The sequence below is a fragment of the Apteryx rowi genome, unplaced genomic scaffold (genome assembly GCF_003343035.1).
Source record: "Apteryx rowi isolate R43461 unplaced genomic scaffold, aptRow1 scaffold_845, whole genome shotgun sequence".
Taxonomy (NCBI): Eukaryota; Metazoa; Chordata; class Aves; order Apterygiformes; family Apterygidae; genus Apteryx; species Apteryx rowi.
The window spans coordinates 125,425-143,037 of NW_020451144.1; the positions used below are offsets into that span (position 1 = coordinate 125,425).

The 17,613-nt window shown below is 36.3% G+C and overlaps 1 protein-coding gene across 2 annotated transcripts in view; it reads right to left on the reverse strand.

Annotated features, from left to right (window-relative positions):
• GLCCI1 (glucocorticoid induced 1) overlaps positions 1 to 17,613 on the reverse strand; it is a 55,344-nt gene that overhangs the window by 22,291 nt on the left and 15,440 nt on the right. For both annotated transcript variants that reach the window (XM_026090034.1, XM_026090035.1), the window contains exons 2-3: positions 13,463 to 13,614; positions 4,286 to 4,372 (exon numbers count right to left, since the gene is read on the reverse strand). In XM_026090034.1, coding sequence (XP_025945819.1) covers positions 4,286 to 4,372; positions 13,463 to 13,614 — 239 coding nt within the window. The remainder of the gene's footprint in view (positions 1 to 4,285; positions 4,373 to 13,462; positions 13,615 to 17,613) is intronic.

Genomic DNA, 17,613 nt, shown 5'->3' on the forward strand with positions numbered 1-17,613 from the left:
AGAGAGAGGAAAGAGAGAGGAAAGAGAGAGGAAAGAAAAAAGTAGCAATGAAACACTCCAGCTCAATGGGGCAGCTAAGAAGAAAGGGAAGGGTTCGGGACACCATTTCCCTTACATGTCCATGCACTGAGCATGAAGGTGACTGAAGCATATACAATCATCATAAAAACACACATGGAAATCATCACTTGAAGAAAGACCTAGTGTTTATTCTTCAAAGTATCCAATTGCTAAAGACATTAAACCTTTAGCCTTGCACAAATGTGCACTTAAAACCATTGTCTCGTTTTATGGATCTAATATACTAATTCTAATGTTCTCCCTGTCTACCTAGCTCGAGGAAGAGCAGAAAATTCTCATTATACCATACAGGTTCTCACGTAATGTGCCTTAAGATAAGATTTAGAGGATATACCTGAAAAAATATTTTTCAAAGAAAAATCAAATTGGGGCTTTTATTATGTTGAATTGAAAATGCAGAACACCAACAAAAAGGGACTACATGCCAAAAATAAAGAATTCCTGCAAATGATTTTTGTGATGGTTATAAAATCTGTCCTAGCCAAAAAAAAAAAAAAATCCAAATATCCTTGCCTTTTTATGAGTCATAGTTCCCATCACAGACGTCAGACTACTGACAGGTGAGCAGCCCTTTTTCTGAACTCTTATTTTTAAATACCTGAGTTTCCTACCGTTAAAGGAATTAAAGCAATTTGAACGTTACTTCCACTATTCAGATACATCGATTTAAAATATGTTGCTACTTTAAGAGMTGTAAAGATATAAGTCAATAAATTTCAAATTAGATTTTTTAATTTAAATTGTGCAAGTGCTCTCATGTGATTGTATCTGGGCAAAATTAAAAAAAAAACATTTGTGCACATCTTATATCAGGGAGGAACCTAAGAATTAAGAAAGTTTTCAACCTTTCCTCTTCCTGTGACTATTCCCTGCAATATTCTTGACGTATCTGAAAGACACTTTCTCGACACACTTGAAAGTTGTTTATATAGAAAACAAGAAAAATGCAAAGATCAATGCATCGTAACACTAATAAACAGATCTACATCAGCTCTTTTCAGGACACAAACTTGTAGTTGGGCCTTGATTACACATTTGATTATAAGATGACAATGCATGCTGAACTAAATCAAAGATTATTAAACAAATAAGAAAAAACTATAAATATATTTTCTGCTAGCTGAATATTTTTATAGCTGGAAGTGCACTTGAAATAAATATTAATTTCATATATACCAGTTGTAATATGCATGTAATCTAATATAACTAATGGCACACAGCTGAGAAATGAACAAATTAGGTTGGTCCTCTATAGCATTGGAATAAACTGAGTATCCTGATAATTCTACATTTGCAGAGATCCAGATATGGGCTGCCAGTATGAAGCAACATGTCACATGTCACTGTTCCTGACCAAATCCTGACCAGCTAATAGACTGCATTTCAACAAATCCAGCATACATAACAAAGTAATTTCCTATTGATGAATAAGCCACAAACTCATCATGAACAGAGAGCTCTCTCTCATTAAACTTATTCATGAACAATTGGTGACTAAACAAGTAAACCAGCCGGTGAAAGAGTCAAACAAGCCTTAGATTCATACCTCTAAACAAAAGTACTGTTACCTRTGTTACTCATAACAAACACAGTTGCCTAGTAGGGCTGATGCTTTTATTTCCATTGCTTAAACTCTTGCTTTCAGTTACCTAGAGCTTTGTCAAATTTTCACTAGTCTTCCATGCTACATTCAGCTCTCCTATCCTCTCCCCATCAGAGATTTCAGCGGAAGTATTAGAGCTATTTTAAAAATGAGATTCAAATGAGGGGAAAAAAAAATAATAATTTCATCCATGCTAAAAAACATTATCATAGCTGTCTCATTGAGAAGCTCTACTGCCCCATGCTTTGGAAGAAAGGCCCTTACATTTCTCTGTGGGTAGGCCCTTTATGCTGGAAATGTGCCTGTCTGTTCCCTTGGAAAAAACATCACATTTGGCAAAGTTTTTGGGGAAAAAAAAAAATCTCAGTTTACACGTGTTCAGGAGAGATGCTTGGGACTGGTAGCTACATTTGCTAGTAATCCTGTCCTTACTGCACTTACAGTTTGAACAGAACTGACCCAGAGAATTTCTCTTTCCAGAAACCGAGAGTACTGTGACACAAAGAAACTGAGTGCACAGATATCGCTGGTATTGAACAGACTCTTAAKGCCCACCATGCATGCATTAAGTAGTTTGGTGGAGGAAGTAGATAGACGAATGTTGGAAAACAGAAAGAATGAGCATCATACCCAGATAGGGAACAGCTGGACAGAGAGGCTGGAACCAGGACTTAGAGGTGAGGGAACGGAAACAGAAAGGGATAAAATGGAAGCCATAGGATGCGGAGACAGAACAGACAAGTAGCCGGGAAGTAGCTAAGCAAGAACTCAGGCAGAGGAAGACAGACTAGAACTGACTGGATAATGCACACAGAATGACACTGGGACTATGAGGCTGTGGAACTAAACAAAATTAATACAGGCTGGGCAAGAAAACTGGGATGAGAAGCTGGAGATAGGGAAAGGAAAACAGAGGAGGAAAAGAACTAGGGGACAAGGGGAAAAGAAAGGGGACAAGGACAAGTTTTAGAGAGAACAACTCTTGCAACATTTGAATAGAAACAATTCCCTTCCACACACCCCAATTTTTACCATTACTCTGTTCTGTCAGAAAGGAACCAGGAAACCAATGGCTACATGATTTCTTATCTTTCTCTTGTGAACAGTTCATGAAGAGGACAACAGCCTAGTACAGTGGATCACTGTAAACTCAAATGGCAGAGACTTGCTTATACACTGAAGGTTTCACTATCACTGACAGTCACTGTCATGGGGTGAAGAAAAGCTGTTTGCTGCAGAATTTGATAGGGAACCGCCAGATGATGAAAGATGGTCTGTTAGTAAAAGCAAGTCAGTGTTATCCTGGAAATACAGAATCTATTCCTGCCTCTGCTAGAGTTCCTTTGTGCTGGTATGTAATGTTTAAGCAAGATTTTTCAGACACAAAGCTTCTCTGGGCACTTAACTTGTAACTCTGACTTTTTGTTTGCGGCTGTAAATGAAGTCAGGTAGGTGTTCTGAAGGCCCTTGCACCAATAAATCAGTTAAGGTGGGTTTCATAATGGGCACTCAGTGAGACATGAGTATGCAACACTGATCTCTCTTTGCGCCAGGTCCTTGTGTTTAAAAGCTATTGCCACCACTGGAATGCAAGATTATTCCATATTTCGTCAAATCAAATTTTAAAATTCTCAAGTAATTAAGCTTAGATCACTCCTTTTGACAACTATTCTTCCTATCAACAATTGTCAGGAATAAGACTCTATTTACTGCCAGTAACAAGGTCTCCTTAGAGACCTATAAATTTCTCCTCATTTTTGAATGCCATATAAAACAGGAAGTCAGGAGACAGAACACAAAAGGCTCAAACTATCAGCCCTACCTTATGACAACATGCTGCAAGATTCATTTCCTAAAGAGAAAGGTGTAGTTCTAGAAGAGAAGCTGACACCCTCCTGACAGGGACATGAGACTGACTGCAAGCCAATTATTTGGCACTGTACAGAGAAGGAGTTACATGAACTCTAGACAGAAAGTGGCTTACTGGGGCCTAAAATTGAAATAGTGTAAATTCATTTGAGCTGGAGACCATTTTACTATAATTAATTTCTCATAATACAAATCCACTTGATTTTTGATGGGTTCTTTCTAGCTGCTATTGTGGTAATAACAAAATGCATATTATCAAACAGCATTTCAAGTAATCACATCATTACTATATCAAAGATACTTACCCTCCTATTTCATGTATGAAACTGATCTCCTCTCAATCTTCAGACCTAAACTTGACTGAAATTTCTAACCAAGAATTTGCTAACATACTGGCACGTGCTTTGCCTCTTTCAGCAGAGCAGTGTTAAAGAACAGAAAGCTAGCTAAGGTAACAGTGAATAGAAAAATCAGTAAGCAGCAACAAGCTGGTTCTTCAGCACTCGCTCCAGCCACTCCTTTACAGCCAATAGCATGTAGTAGGAAGGGAGGAAATCCAACAGGCATAAAATAACAACCAGTCATGAAACAACTCTTACGTTGGAGGTAAAACCCCTTTCAAAAGCAACAGAGGGGAGGGAAAGGGTGCAGTTTCCTGGACTCCAGATAGGGATTAAAAGATGTCTTGGGCATATTAAGACTTGAAGGGCTCCACTGTGTAAAACTTCTCACCTCTTTTAGTTGATCAGCACTTCCCCATGATGCTGAACGTTGATGTGATCTCTTTTCTGCTCCCTCTTCAGCCCAACAGGTAGGCGTCTAGAGAAAAAAGGAAAATACATTACACTGAATTCTATATGTAAGAAAAATTTTGGCACAAATTATTGGATTTTATCTTTCTGCAGTGTCACAGTCCAGACATTACATATAAATAATATATTTCAGAATCTGATACACAGCAGTAATATTCTCTCTTTCTCTATGTATATATATACAGAATATTATAGATAATTCTATAGTTTAAGGCTTTGTAAACTTGCATTTACAAAGGATGAGGACTATAAGCATTATTGAAGAAGAAATTAGATGCCTGACAGTCACTAAAAAAATTCCTTATGTGGCTGCTCCCATTTCCACTTCAGCATCCATTTCTAGTTTTTATCCAATACAGTTCAGAAAACCAGAAGATTAAAAAAGTATAAATAAACAAACTCAAAAGCTAGAATTCACCTCTCCTGTGTTCCTTAATCATTGGGCCATACAATCAATTCCTTCTTGCTTACTCTGCCTCAATACACCTTTCATTGTTTTTGGCACTGATCTAAGTAATCAGAACAGTGAAGAGCAGCCCTTTTTCAGCTTTGTCTGTAAGCCCAGAAGTTATAGAACTGTCCTTGGATGTAGGAGCTATAGAAGTAAATTCCAAAGACTGAGAAGGGTCTAGAAACCACATCTCCCACTTCCTGAGTTAATTACCCACAAGGCTGTTAAAAAATCATGGGTATCCGCCAGTGTTTTTAAAGAAGAGTCTTTGACTATCAGGGGACAATGGGGACATCTAACACCCAAAGTTTGGGGTAGGAACCACGTAAAATTCAGGGCTGCAGGCACACTTATAAATCCATGAAAGAAGTCCAATTTTTTCAACAGTTCCTAGTGTTATTATCTGAACCTTTCACAGTAATACTGGTTGCAAGAAATAACTGAAAACTGTTAGAATTTTGCAAAAAAGTTTTTCAGGGTATAGGATCAGTGAAACATCAGGAGTCTATTCATAGTATCTCTCCAAGGCAGATGGGACCCCACCCCAGAAGGTCGGATAGGATCCAGGATCCACTTCTCTGCAGGTTTTCTTTGCCTTTAGTATACACCTTCTCTAGGCATGGAAACCCTATTTCGTCACACTTTTTCCACCCTGCTTCCTTTCTACGATCTAGGAAGTTGTAGAGCACCCACACATATGGCTGATGCTATTCTGCTCAGAAAGGAGTCCTCCATGGCATCAGCTTGGAGAACAAAACAGAAAATTATAACTCCTCAACCCCATTGCTCTGGGAAGGGAGACGGAGGCAGAAGCTCACTGGGACTAGGACATTCAAAGCAAGGATGCGACAGACCAGTCCCAATACCATCAAGCACTGAATTTTAGCTTCAGATCATAGGCTACACCTTCAGAATTGCAGCACTATCGTATTATTATACGGCCTACAGCCTGGCACAACCTTGGAAGTGCTGGTACTTAATGTGCTAAGCCCCTTTGCGTACACAGGCCTAAGTATCCTGTTCCTATTTTCTGCCAGCCCTGTGCTTTCCACACTATTTCTTTTCTTTCCCTTATTTTTACGCCACTCAATAGTTCCACCAAAGGCTCAGTAAATTGTGTGGGCGATTAGAAAACAGAATGAAAACCATTATGAAAATGGAAAAATAAGTTTTTGTTGCACGTTTCCAGGGAAGAAAAAAAGTCTTTATAAAAGTTAGAGTTCTGTGCATTTACTATATGACTCTCTGTGTGGGTCAGGGTGAGAGGTCAGAAGATGATGTGGCTTAAAAAAGAGTGAAAAGTTAACGCAGCTATTTAAAAATTACCATGAAAATATGTGAGTCACTCAGCCAGACAATCCACAACTCTTTTCACTCAAAGCAGAGCCTCAGTGCCATGCACATTCTACATGTGTGTACTTATACTTGCTCTTCATTTTAATGGAGCCACTTTTTAAATAATCACTTGTTCTTGAAGACTGGCTACTTACTGTCTCCCTGAAATTTCTAAATGAAAGAGATATTTTCTTGCCTTTTAATGTTTTTAAAATATCACCATTATTTAAGTGGCTTGCAGGTTTTTAGAGAACTAGATAACAATGGAAAAAATAAGAACATTGCTCCCTTTTTAAAATCATAAGCTTTCATGACTCATTGTAATTTACTTGATAATTTAAATTATTTTCTTAAAATAGTTCATTATATCCCCAAGTACAGCTTTAACCATATCCTCATATTATAAAAACAGGAAAACATCAATGCAAAGGAAATTCTCTGAAAAATTATTTTCCTGAGAGTGTTTTCTGAACACTCTATTGCTCTGTGGTTTGACAAACAACTCCAGGACAAAGTAGAAACAGGTATTTCACGCGTTTAAATATTTTCCTGCAGTCCAGGAGGAAGTACCAGGGATCACTACAGGCTAATAGCCTTTTCAGTTGCAGCTTAATAAACAGAGAAGAAATGACACTTAGTATCTTTTTAGATAGCTAAAACACTGGCTTTAGTCTATGTGAGTTTCTCAGTGAAAAGAAGCAAACTTAAACAAAACCCCCTATGTATAAAGTGAGGGGTTGCCTGCCTTTTTTTAAACACATTCATCCAGATAACAAGGACTAAAACAACAAACTAATAGCAACATTCGGAAGAACTTCATCAAAAACACTGGCGACTTTTAGTAACAAAGAGGTGGGAAAACATATATTGCAGCTGATTGAATCAGAAATCAAAGTAACAAACACAAAACACACCAATTCACTTAATATTAGATTTTGTACCTTCTCAAGTACGCTTTGACACTTTCTTCCACTCAAATTCTATTCCTTGAGACAACAATTGCCTGTAGGTGCTCTCAGTGTCTGGTAAATTGAGCCATGTCGCAATCTTTCCAAAATATACACGAGTATTTTTATACAGGAGGCAGACTATTTGTGCCCCTCAAATTTATTTATAGTATTAATGCATAAATACTGCGTGATTCTCCTAGCACAATACTGAAGTCAAGCAAAGTTGTATTAATGAGCTATTTCCATTGTGCCAGGAAAAAAAAAGAAAAAAAAATACAACATAGGCAGCTGCTAGAATATTATAGCAAGCCAACCTCTCCTTCAAGACCCACAAATTGCTGCTTCTAATACACTGTAACTGAGGTTATATGAAAATGTCTTGGCTGTACCCCCAAATCCTTGTATTAAAACAAAAGTTAAAAACAAAAAGTTACATTTAAACAGAAATTCTGCTTGCTGATGTATTAGCACATCACACATCTCACTTCAATGTTGCATTTTACATCACAAATAAAAGGGGAGTACAGCACCTTCAATATGCTACATTTCATGAAAGTTGTTTTCCCATATGTATTTACAGCTTCTACAAAACATGCTTATTCATGGAAGCCTTCATTTGAAGCTGCTGCAAATGTTCTTCTCATGTATTAAGCATATTAAAAAACAGAATAAAAGTAAAGAAATGTAACTCAAAACTGAAGACACTGAAGATAAATTTCTGAATCACAATAAACCAAACCAAGGTTACTGCACTTCAGGTCAGAAACACAGTAACAGAGGTCACAGATACTGTCTGTGATATCTCTGAGCTGAAACAAGTTTAATGTACCACTTAATATGAACTAAAATTTATTTTTCATACAGGTCTGTATCCAGAAAAAGTTTTAAAACATTTTAGGATGGGAACCTTGAAAACATTAAGTATTTATAATGCTAGTATTTGTAATGTATGCTTCAGCTTCAAGAGGTGGAGGATTGCTGACATTTTGAAGGTAAGGGTCCAAGGTTGCAGTCTCAGTTGACACAATGCTTATACAAGCATGCGCATGGGATAGGGCGCACCAAGAACTCCACATCTGGTTGCTCTTCTCAATCTTAATGTAAACTACAATTATCATTGTTCTAACTCACCCAACCTTGCAGAGATTAGCATTTCTTCCAAAGTGTTTGGTAATTCTGCCTTGCTTTTCCACCCGTATCAGGGATATACACCTACATGCTTTCCACTTCATTTAGATTAGAATGACTGCATAAAGTACCAACCTACCTAAACTTAAAATAAGACTGAATTACTCTAAATATCTCACATTTTATTACCAGCCTTCACTCGACTTACTATGTCTAGCTTGCACTCCAGATGAACTACATATGGAGCATGGGTGCAAAGTTAAGAATAGAGGTCTAGTTTCTATAGGGGAGGTGGTAATGTTTTTGAAGAACTTTCATATTCAGAATAAAGCAACAACAGTACTGGAGGAAGACACAGTCTGATGAATATTTCTTCAGATGTTTCTAAAGCAATCAAAGGCCCTCTAGAAGTCTGGCAGAAAGAAATGGCCTAAAGAGTTAGAAATCAATTTGATCATAGGTGCTAACTCCTCTTAAACAACAGAGAGGCTAAGACAACAGTTAGAATGATACTTATACAATATGTCTTCTTCCTTGTCCCTCCTAAAGAATGTCATGAAAATGAACATATGAAAACAATGACAACTAAAGTACCAGTAAAAAGAGCTTCACATAATTGAGCCTCCTGGTTTATGATGTCAATTTTTAAGCAACAGAATTTTTACCCAAAAGAAAACAAAGCATTACTCAGGTGACTAATGATAAGTAACTACATTAAAGCCTGGACCCACACGAAAGAAAAGCAAACACACTTTTCCATGTACTTTAGCCAGGCATTCCAGTTTAATAATCTGTATTATCCTTTAGATTACCGTGTTGTTCAATAAAAATTCTGAAATTCATTTTGCAAACTTTCCTCATCTCCATTTGCATAATGCATCACTGCCATATACAATAAAAAAGGCATATCCAAATATACTGGAATCAGGTTAAAAAAAAACACAGTCAGTTTTAAGGGGGAAAAATTCACTGAATCATATTCCACACAGTCATTTGTTATTTTCTTTGCATTATTTAGACTGAGATAAATTAGATCAATTTTAAGTGGCAATATCTTTGCTATGACATTACTAATGTATGTTATCCCTAATATTTCCTTTTTTAAATTTTCTAAAAATATATTTTTAATGATTTAGCTACTGCCAAATAATTACATTAATAAACTATGACAATTATCCAAATGTTTCCTGAAGAGGTTAGGCATAATCATTTCAATATAGTTCATCAGACTAGGAAGGAGGAAATTCTTACATGTATAACATGAAGGAGAAGTGTACAGAATTGCTCCACCAAGTGCTGCCAGCCCAGAGAGAAGCAATACAAAAGGAAGCTTTATTGAGTTTTAAATAGCCTTAATGAAAAGTTGAAACTTTACTGAAAAGGGGAGGGAAGTAGGCCAGTGGAGGAGTTTGGGAAGGGCACGACATATCATATATCAACATGTAGAATGGTTTAAGATAATAGTAAGTTTCTTTGCATTTCTGAAATATTTAAAACAGTGCTAGATAAAACAATACATCTTTGATTATCCAATACATGCTGCTGCTTAAAGACCAGCCAGTTGTATGCATCTATACATACACACACACATATATGCATGAAGAATTCTGCGCTACTTGAAATTATATAAATGTCACAATCCATAGTGCCACGGTATATTTTTTCCAAAAGCAAACAGTTAACAGACTCTTTCCTCTATAATGTTTTCATCTGAAACACTTAAGGTGCGTAACAGACACCGCAGCAATATGAACTACAGTAACTGTTCTCCCAGATGCAATAGATTTTTTTAAACATATTTCCCCTATTCAAATAATAAGATACTATTGAAAACTTTTTTTTTAATACTAGTTTTATTTCAAACTCACTTTATCTTTAGAAATAGTACTGTTAAAAAAAAAAAAAGAAACATTTTATTCATGAGCACCATATAGGTTCAGAGAACTTAAGCAGGAAACAAATGAACACTGAATAAAACTCATTAAGGGTTTATCTGATCACAGTGAAGACCAAAACCTGACCATTTTTTTTATACAAGAAGAATTCTAAGGAACTTGGACTGGCCATAATCACTGCCTTCATGAAACTGCACAAGCTCTGGATTTTTAGTTAATGTTTGATTGGGGAAAATAAGTAAAGGACCCTTGAAAGAGAAATAATTGTTCAATCTACAATGTAAGTTATACTGAAAAGTATTCATCATGAGTTTAGTTGTAGTAAAAAAAGAATACATTTAGTTATTCTCCAATGAAACATTCTTAAATAAAAGTCTGGTTTTATTGGTTTTTATCTTGTCTTTATTGATTTTGTTATCACTCCACTAAACTACTGTTATTATTCTCAGCTACTGAATATATATCAACTTCCATGAGCTAAACCACTGCTTAGTCAAGAAACATGAAGTAGTGGAAGTATTGCTACTCAGGTGAACAGTAAGGTTTCAAATTAACTTAATTTGCCATACAGGGATCTTATCAAGGATTTAGAACTCATCCTTAGTTCTTGAAACTAGAAATACTTCAAACTATACAGAGCTCAAAAAACCTCATAGCTTTTCTCATTTAATTTACATTTTAATATATTCAATATTCAGAGAGAAATACACAGCAACTAAAACATAACTCAGTCAATATTTTATGATTAACCCCACAAGTGAACATTTTATTCATAAAAACCTGAAAGTTGCTGTGGCAGTCACTGTGCTTGCTACATTTTATAAATATATTCATATGCTCCTGATTAGTTAAGATAAACATTTTTCAGTGCAACTTAGAAACTGCCAATGTTTGAGAGATTTATACATAATTTTAATAAAAAGACAGCCAATATAATTCCTTGTTAGAAGATATCCACACAAATCAAAACTAGGAAACTTCCTCACCCTTATTAATTTGAAATAATCATCCACCTTGTCAGGACGACAGTACTGCCTTTCCTCTCTGTTAAGACTTTTCACTTGATCATACTGAAAAGGTAAAACTTCACTCCCCCGCCACCCTCCCCTCCAGGGAGCTTTGTTTCCAAAAGAGGCAAAGGGTGGCAGCCAACAGGTCAAATAACCTAAACACTTATTTGAGCTCACTAGGAAAGCAATTTTACTGCCAAATGCTTGCAGCTCAAATATTTGTAGAACAAGTTTGTTTCTCTTTTCTGTAACTAGTGAAAAGGTTTGTTTGTGAATGTTTAAATATTCTAAACATTCTATTCATAAGGCTATTTGCCAAGTTTGATATGGATACACATTTTATGACACAGGTTAAGAAATAGAGTAACTACAAAGGATGCTACAGAAAGTCTCCTGAATGGAAATTATGGTTTCAAAACAAAGACTTCCATCCTACTTGTAGGCATAGTACTGTCATGTGAAGGCATCTTGGAAGTAAATCTAGGATTAACAGCTTTTAATGTGCATGTTTCTTAATAGACAAGCTGACTGCTTATTCTTCTTTGCTAAAACTGTCTGGATGGTTTCAAAATGAATGAGTAGGATATCAAGACAGCATTTCCTTAAAGGGCTCCACCAGAATTTCCTGTAAAACCTACAAGTTTGTTTGAACAATTTTAACTGATTCCCAAATTCATTAAGCAGGGTTTCTGGATCACACCAAAACTAACACACACATACCAGTAATAGCTCTTTATAATGTACAAATGCAAAAGCCTTTACATAATTCAGACAGACCTTTTTTCATTTCTAAGCTTTCTACCCTTATCCTTCCCCTGACCAGAAGACTTTTTTGCATCACCTTTACAGCACACTTTGAAGTGACTTGCAAAATTATTTATACATTCTAACTCATCCTGAGAAATTCAGTATTGGACAAAGTCTAAAACCTAGTATCAATTTTAAGACCTGTTCCACTTGCTGTAAGCAGTGGTTGCAGAATGGGTGACGAGTAAGTTGCAAATGAGTGGAAACAGAAAATTAATCAAAAACTATTTTATCTATAAGTCAAACTATGATAGAAGAGAATCCTTGCTATTTTAAAGATAACATATTCATTGTGACAACATAAGCTTCCATTAAAAAAAAAAAAAGAATTCTTAATGGCACAATAAAGTTATAAGCATGATGTAGGATGATGAAGGTATCATTTTTCTTTGCCGGACACCCATGATAACAATGGACCAGAATCATGGCGTAAGAGGTAGGAAACTGATGTAACAACTGTCCCCACATGATCCTGAGATTAAAAATATAACCTAAGGTAGATAGTCTCTTCTATTTCTCAGTTATGGTTCAGAATACTGAAACTCAAATGTCTTATTTCATACCCAAATTACACCACCAAAAATGAAGAATTTGACTTCTCTGCTAATAATTTGGGGGTTTTTTGGAAATATGTATTTTTGACTTGTCTGACAGTGATCTTCCTGGACAACAAATTCCAGTGTGGGGAATCAGGCTAGAAAGAATGTTCATCTTTCTAGCTAAAGAGAGCTGGAGCACTACAAATGCCACTGTAGTCTACCTGCCAGAGGTTGCTACTAAGGACAGAACCCCAGGGAGGATCTGGGGGAATCTTGCCATAAATAATTTCAATCGTCTTCCCTTCACAGATGGTGGAAGGCTCTTGTTCTGATGTCTGGCTTCAAGAGGCAACTCCTCCACGGAGCATTTTCTTTTGCCCTTCTGGCTACTAAACAGCAGAAGGAACATGAAGACAACGCCATATAATTAGTCCTAGGTTCCTCTTTTTGAATTCTCTCCAATGACAACCCTGTCAATTCTTCACAACAGCCCCTCTTCTTCTCTTCTCCTGCACATGCACAAACACACTCTTGAGACTCATTGATTTATAAATATGATTTAGTAAAGTCTTTAGTTTGTCAGCCACTACTATCATGGAGTTATTAATATTTTTAATATCACTTAGCACAATTTTGCATATAGCAACTTCGAAATAAACCAGATATGAGGCTGAGGTTTTAACCTGCTTATTTAGCCACAACATAAGAGCTGCTCACACACAGAATGTAATTTTTAACAATTATTTTCTAAAAGCAGAAGATTATTAATTATCAGTTTCATAGCATGTTACTGAATTGATACTATCAGATTAAGAAAATATTATTGTACTCTACTTTTTAGGTCTTTATGTTTATAATAAAATTAAGAGAATTCACATTTCTTTGGAATTAAGAGCTAAGATTCTGGACCAGAAGTTAAAATATTATCAGAAAGACATCAATTATATCGAACACCTCTGTTGTGTTGTTTCACAGCTTTTACCTGAGTAGATTTATCTTTCATACATGAAGGGTAGTGTACATGGGGATCACGTGGCCACTGTCCTGTGAGGTAAGGTCCTGTTATTGTGTCCAAAGAAGAAGTTCGCCTTATGGTACCAGAAGTTCTGATTTGCTGGGATTTTGGCCTGTCCACTGTAGAAAACCAGAACAAAATCAACAAAAAAAAAAGTCAGGCTAGATTCGATGTGAAATGTTAAAAGCCAGTTATGATACAATTGCAAGAACATATCAGACATCTTTGTCTAAATGTTAAGCTGAAAAGTAAGAATGCTCTTACATCAAACAGAAGTCAGACAAAGGAGAAAAATACAGGAAGTAAAACTTAAAAGTTACAAAAAACAATAATGCTTAATTGCTCAAATCTGCAAATAACCAGGCTACTTAAGCAATATATTAAGTCATTAACAAAAAACATCAAGCAAATTTAAATGCAGKGCTGGTGCAACTCAGAAAAGCCACATATATTGAAATATAAAATATAACATAGTATTAATAGAAGATTATTTATATAAAAAAAGCTTGTTTAGCTTTATAAATATTAAGAAATAAAACACAACAAAAATTATGGTTCGTAAGCAAATCCATTTCAAACATCTTGCTCTTGTGTATTTCATTCCACATCATTTACAATATCACAATACAGGCTTTAACAAGCTGAAAGTGTGCGATGGTGTATCTCTCTCTGGCATAGCTCAGGTCAAGCCAGCTTTTGTATTTGTCTTCAATCCTCACAGTATCTGCAATCTTTGACTCCTCCTTTTACTTCTCTCCTCATATAACTAGATCATTAAACATATTTTCTACATTTCATTTGGAAAACAGAAAGTAGGGTGATTCATGAGATTGTTCTTTCCCACATAAGAGATTTACCACGTGCTCTCTGAATCATTTTACTTTCTTTGTCCTTTAGGCTAAATTACTTCATATATTCATTTTCTACACTTTACATAAGCTAACCTCAGCCCTACATTACAGCTACTATCCTGCTCACCTTTACTAAAAGAGGTTTGCAAGTGAGATTACTTTCAAAATAGTCACATCCTATGCACTGATCCGTTCCACCAAAACCCTATACACTGTTCAAAACTTGAGAACAGACCTGCTAGTACACTTTCGAGGACAAAAAAAGACCAAGGACTTCCAAATGCATTATTTCTTTACATATATGTAATACACAGCAAAGATCTATCAGGAATTTTTTAAACATATAAGCAGTTAAGTATGTTCTAAAAAGACTGAAAAAAGAAAAAAATTTAAACAGGTTAGAGACCACACAATCTGGCCAATGTCCAAAGATGTGAAAATAAGGACTACGCAAAATTTACCTTTGCAAACTTTACATTTATGAGGTCTTACTGCAAAAGCCAAGAAAACACAAGCCCAGGAGACAAATAAAATATATATGTCCAGAGAATGAAATAAGGTCTTTGTCTTGCTCTACACCCAGAAGACAGACATGAGCAAATCTAACATTAAGAACTCACATATTTCCATTACAAAGAGAACGGAAACAAACACCATCAAAAGCTCTTACATATACATTTTTGTATAGTAACCTGGAAGTTGACTGCTGGACAATTTTTCAAACACTAAACCTAGGAGAGGAAAGTTCAAGATGGAGTCTCGTATGTGCCCACTACTTTTCAGTACTTCTTTGAACCACAGGAAATGCAAACTGAGGACACTATTTCTCGACTGCATAAACCAATCTGCGTTAGCACTAACGTAACGCCATCCCTGTTCCACTGGCGTCYGTGTTGCTTCCATCTACTTTGCGCAGGTGCTGGCAAGTGTCTGATCCCCTGGTGAGGTGATTCACCAAGTTAAACAAAGAAAACTAAAACCTACCAAAAAAGTCATAAATATGCAGTTTCCACTATTACAGGCACGGCAGGCACAACATAAGGGGCAGAAACAACCACAGGGCAGTAGGAGGAATGACAGGACTGCAGCAGCGGTGACTTAACTCAGTAATAGTTTAGGCCCTCTCACATTTTTATGATATTTCCTTAGACCATGAAAAATAAAGGAGTAGGAATCTGTGAACATGCAATTTGAAGAAATTTCTGTGAGTTAACATTTGACAAACTGTCTCATACAGTAATGATCCTAAGCATGAGTGTAGGCAGTGGAGAGCAGAGTAGAACAGGCCACCGCTGGCTCAGATCAGCTTCAAATGTTGTGGAACCGTGAAGCAACTTCAGACCCTTTCCAAACATTAAGATTGTTCCCCGAATATATTTCTTAATGTTGCTTTTCTCACCTGCCTTATTATAAGTCTGGGTTTTTGCTACTCTCTGGCCTACTACAGAACTTTCACTTCCCTCCAAAATTCTATTACCAATGGGATTTTGATGCTACTATTATGAATTTTTTCCTACTCCCAATCATTTTCTCATGATGGGCACCACATGTTCCAGTTTTGTTGCAGAAGCAAAAAAAAAGTGCAACTACTACCTTCCAATATCTTAAGTACTTCTGAATGCTGAAGCCTGTTGGATAGCTTCAGGAATTGTTGAAAGACTTCAGCAATATTCAGAAATTGCTAAAATTACAGATTTATTTTCCCCAAGTTTCAGATTATACCACATCTGACAGAATTCAGAGTGCATGAATGGATTTTACTGCAGTGGAAAGAAGTCGGAACAATTCTGTTTTCAGTGATGTGTGACATCTCACAAGGAGTTCAATTATATCTCCAGAACAAGTAATCTTAGGAACACTGCATTTAAGAAGCATAATGTTACAGGAAAAAGTTAGCTATAAATTACAAAAGCAAGACTTATGCTAGTAGGAAGGCAAAATACCTCATGCATTATTTAAAATATGCCACAAGTTTTCTTAATGATATGTATTTGGGGGCTGTTGATAGACATTTCTAATTACAAAATGATTTTACATGAAATGACACAAGGGCCCACCTGAATGCTACAGCTGGTGAAATTCAGAGTGATCCTACCTCCCAGCAGGAATCAACTAAAATAACTACATGAAATTATAGTTCTGCACATTGTACTGGCAGCCAAAAAAATTCTAGTTACACCATGTAGACTGACTGAAAAAGGTTTCCATTTCTCTTCCAGCAAAAGGTAATTTGGTAACAGACTAACACAACAGTTCTGAAAAAGGGTGTGGGACACCAATAAAACCATCTGCTACAGCTTTAAGATGAAGAGATTGCCTCCCCACCCAACACGGAGGCAGCTAAACTGGACACAGTCTCAAAGCCATGTTCGCAGTCCATTTTGGCTTAAATAATGCTTTCTGCTATCCAGGCAATGAGGAAAGTTACCTGCAGCAGATGCACAAGATTGACAGCTAGCATTGGTACCTTCATAAAACTGCTTCAGCTAAATCCACCAGAGCTCATCTGTCAACACCTTTTCTTCCCATGTCTCTTTCAGTAGTTAGCAGAGGCAGTTCAAATTTGGCCAGTCACGTCCTTGGATTAATATATCCAGCTTTAAAAGACTAAAATTATCCTAAGAACTTCTCAGATGACACAGATTCCTCTAAGGCTGAGATAACTGAAAAACGTGAAATAAAAATAAATTCCTTCTTCCTTAAAACTAGCAGTATTATATTGTCATGTCATTACTGATGTCAGCTAACTGCTACACGCTCTTACCAAAAGACTAAAAAACATTCTTGCAGTAGTATCTTGATCTTTTCTTGAAAGTTCATCTATAGCTTAAATGACTTTACACAAGACAGCCAAGTTGGGACACCAAGAAATACCAGTACAATACTCCAAAATATAGGTGCAACAGTTTCACAATATGTGTTTTTCTTCAGTTCAATTACTGCTTCTCTACAGAACCTTCTGGTTCACCTTTTCAGAACTACTGCTGAAATGAGTCCTAAGCTTAAGTCTTCTTCGGTCCTAAAGAATTTCAGATTTTACCTAGGAAGTCAAGACTAATTTTGAAAGAATTTTGTCCAAATCTACTCACAATGGGAGGACAACAAGACTCTTGAGATGACTCACTTTGATGGATATCCTTGTTTGCTCAGACTCCTTTCAAAAGCCTGAAATTCAGGGTTCAACTGTTCAGGCTAGGAGACTAGAAATCACAAGCAATATGACGGAATATCTATCAAGTATTTCTGGGACATTCCTACTAGAGACCA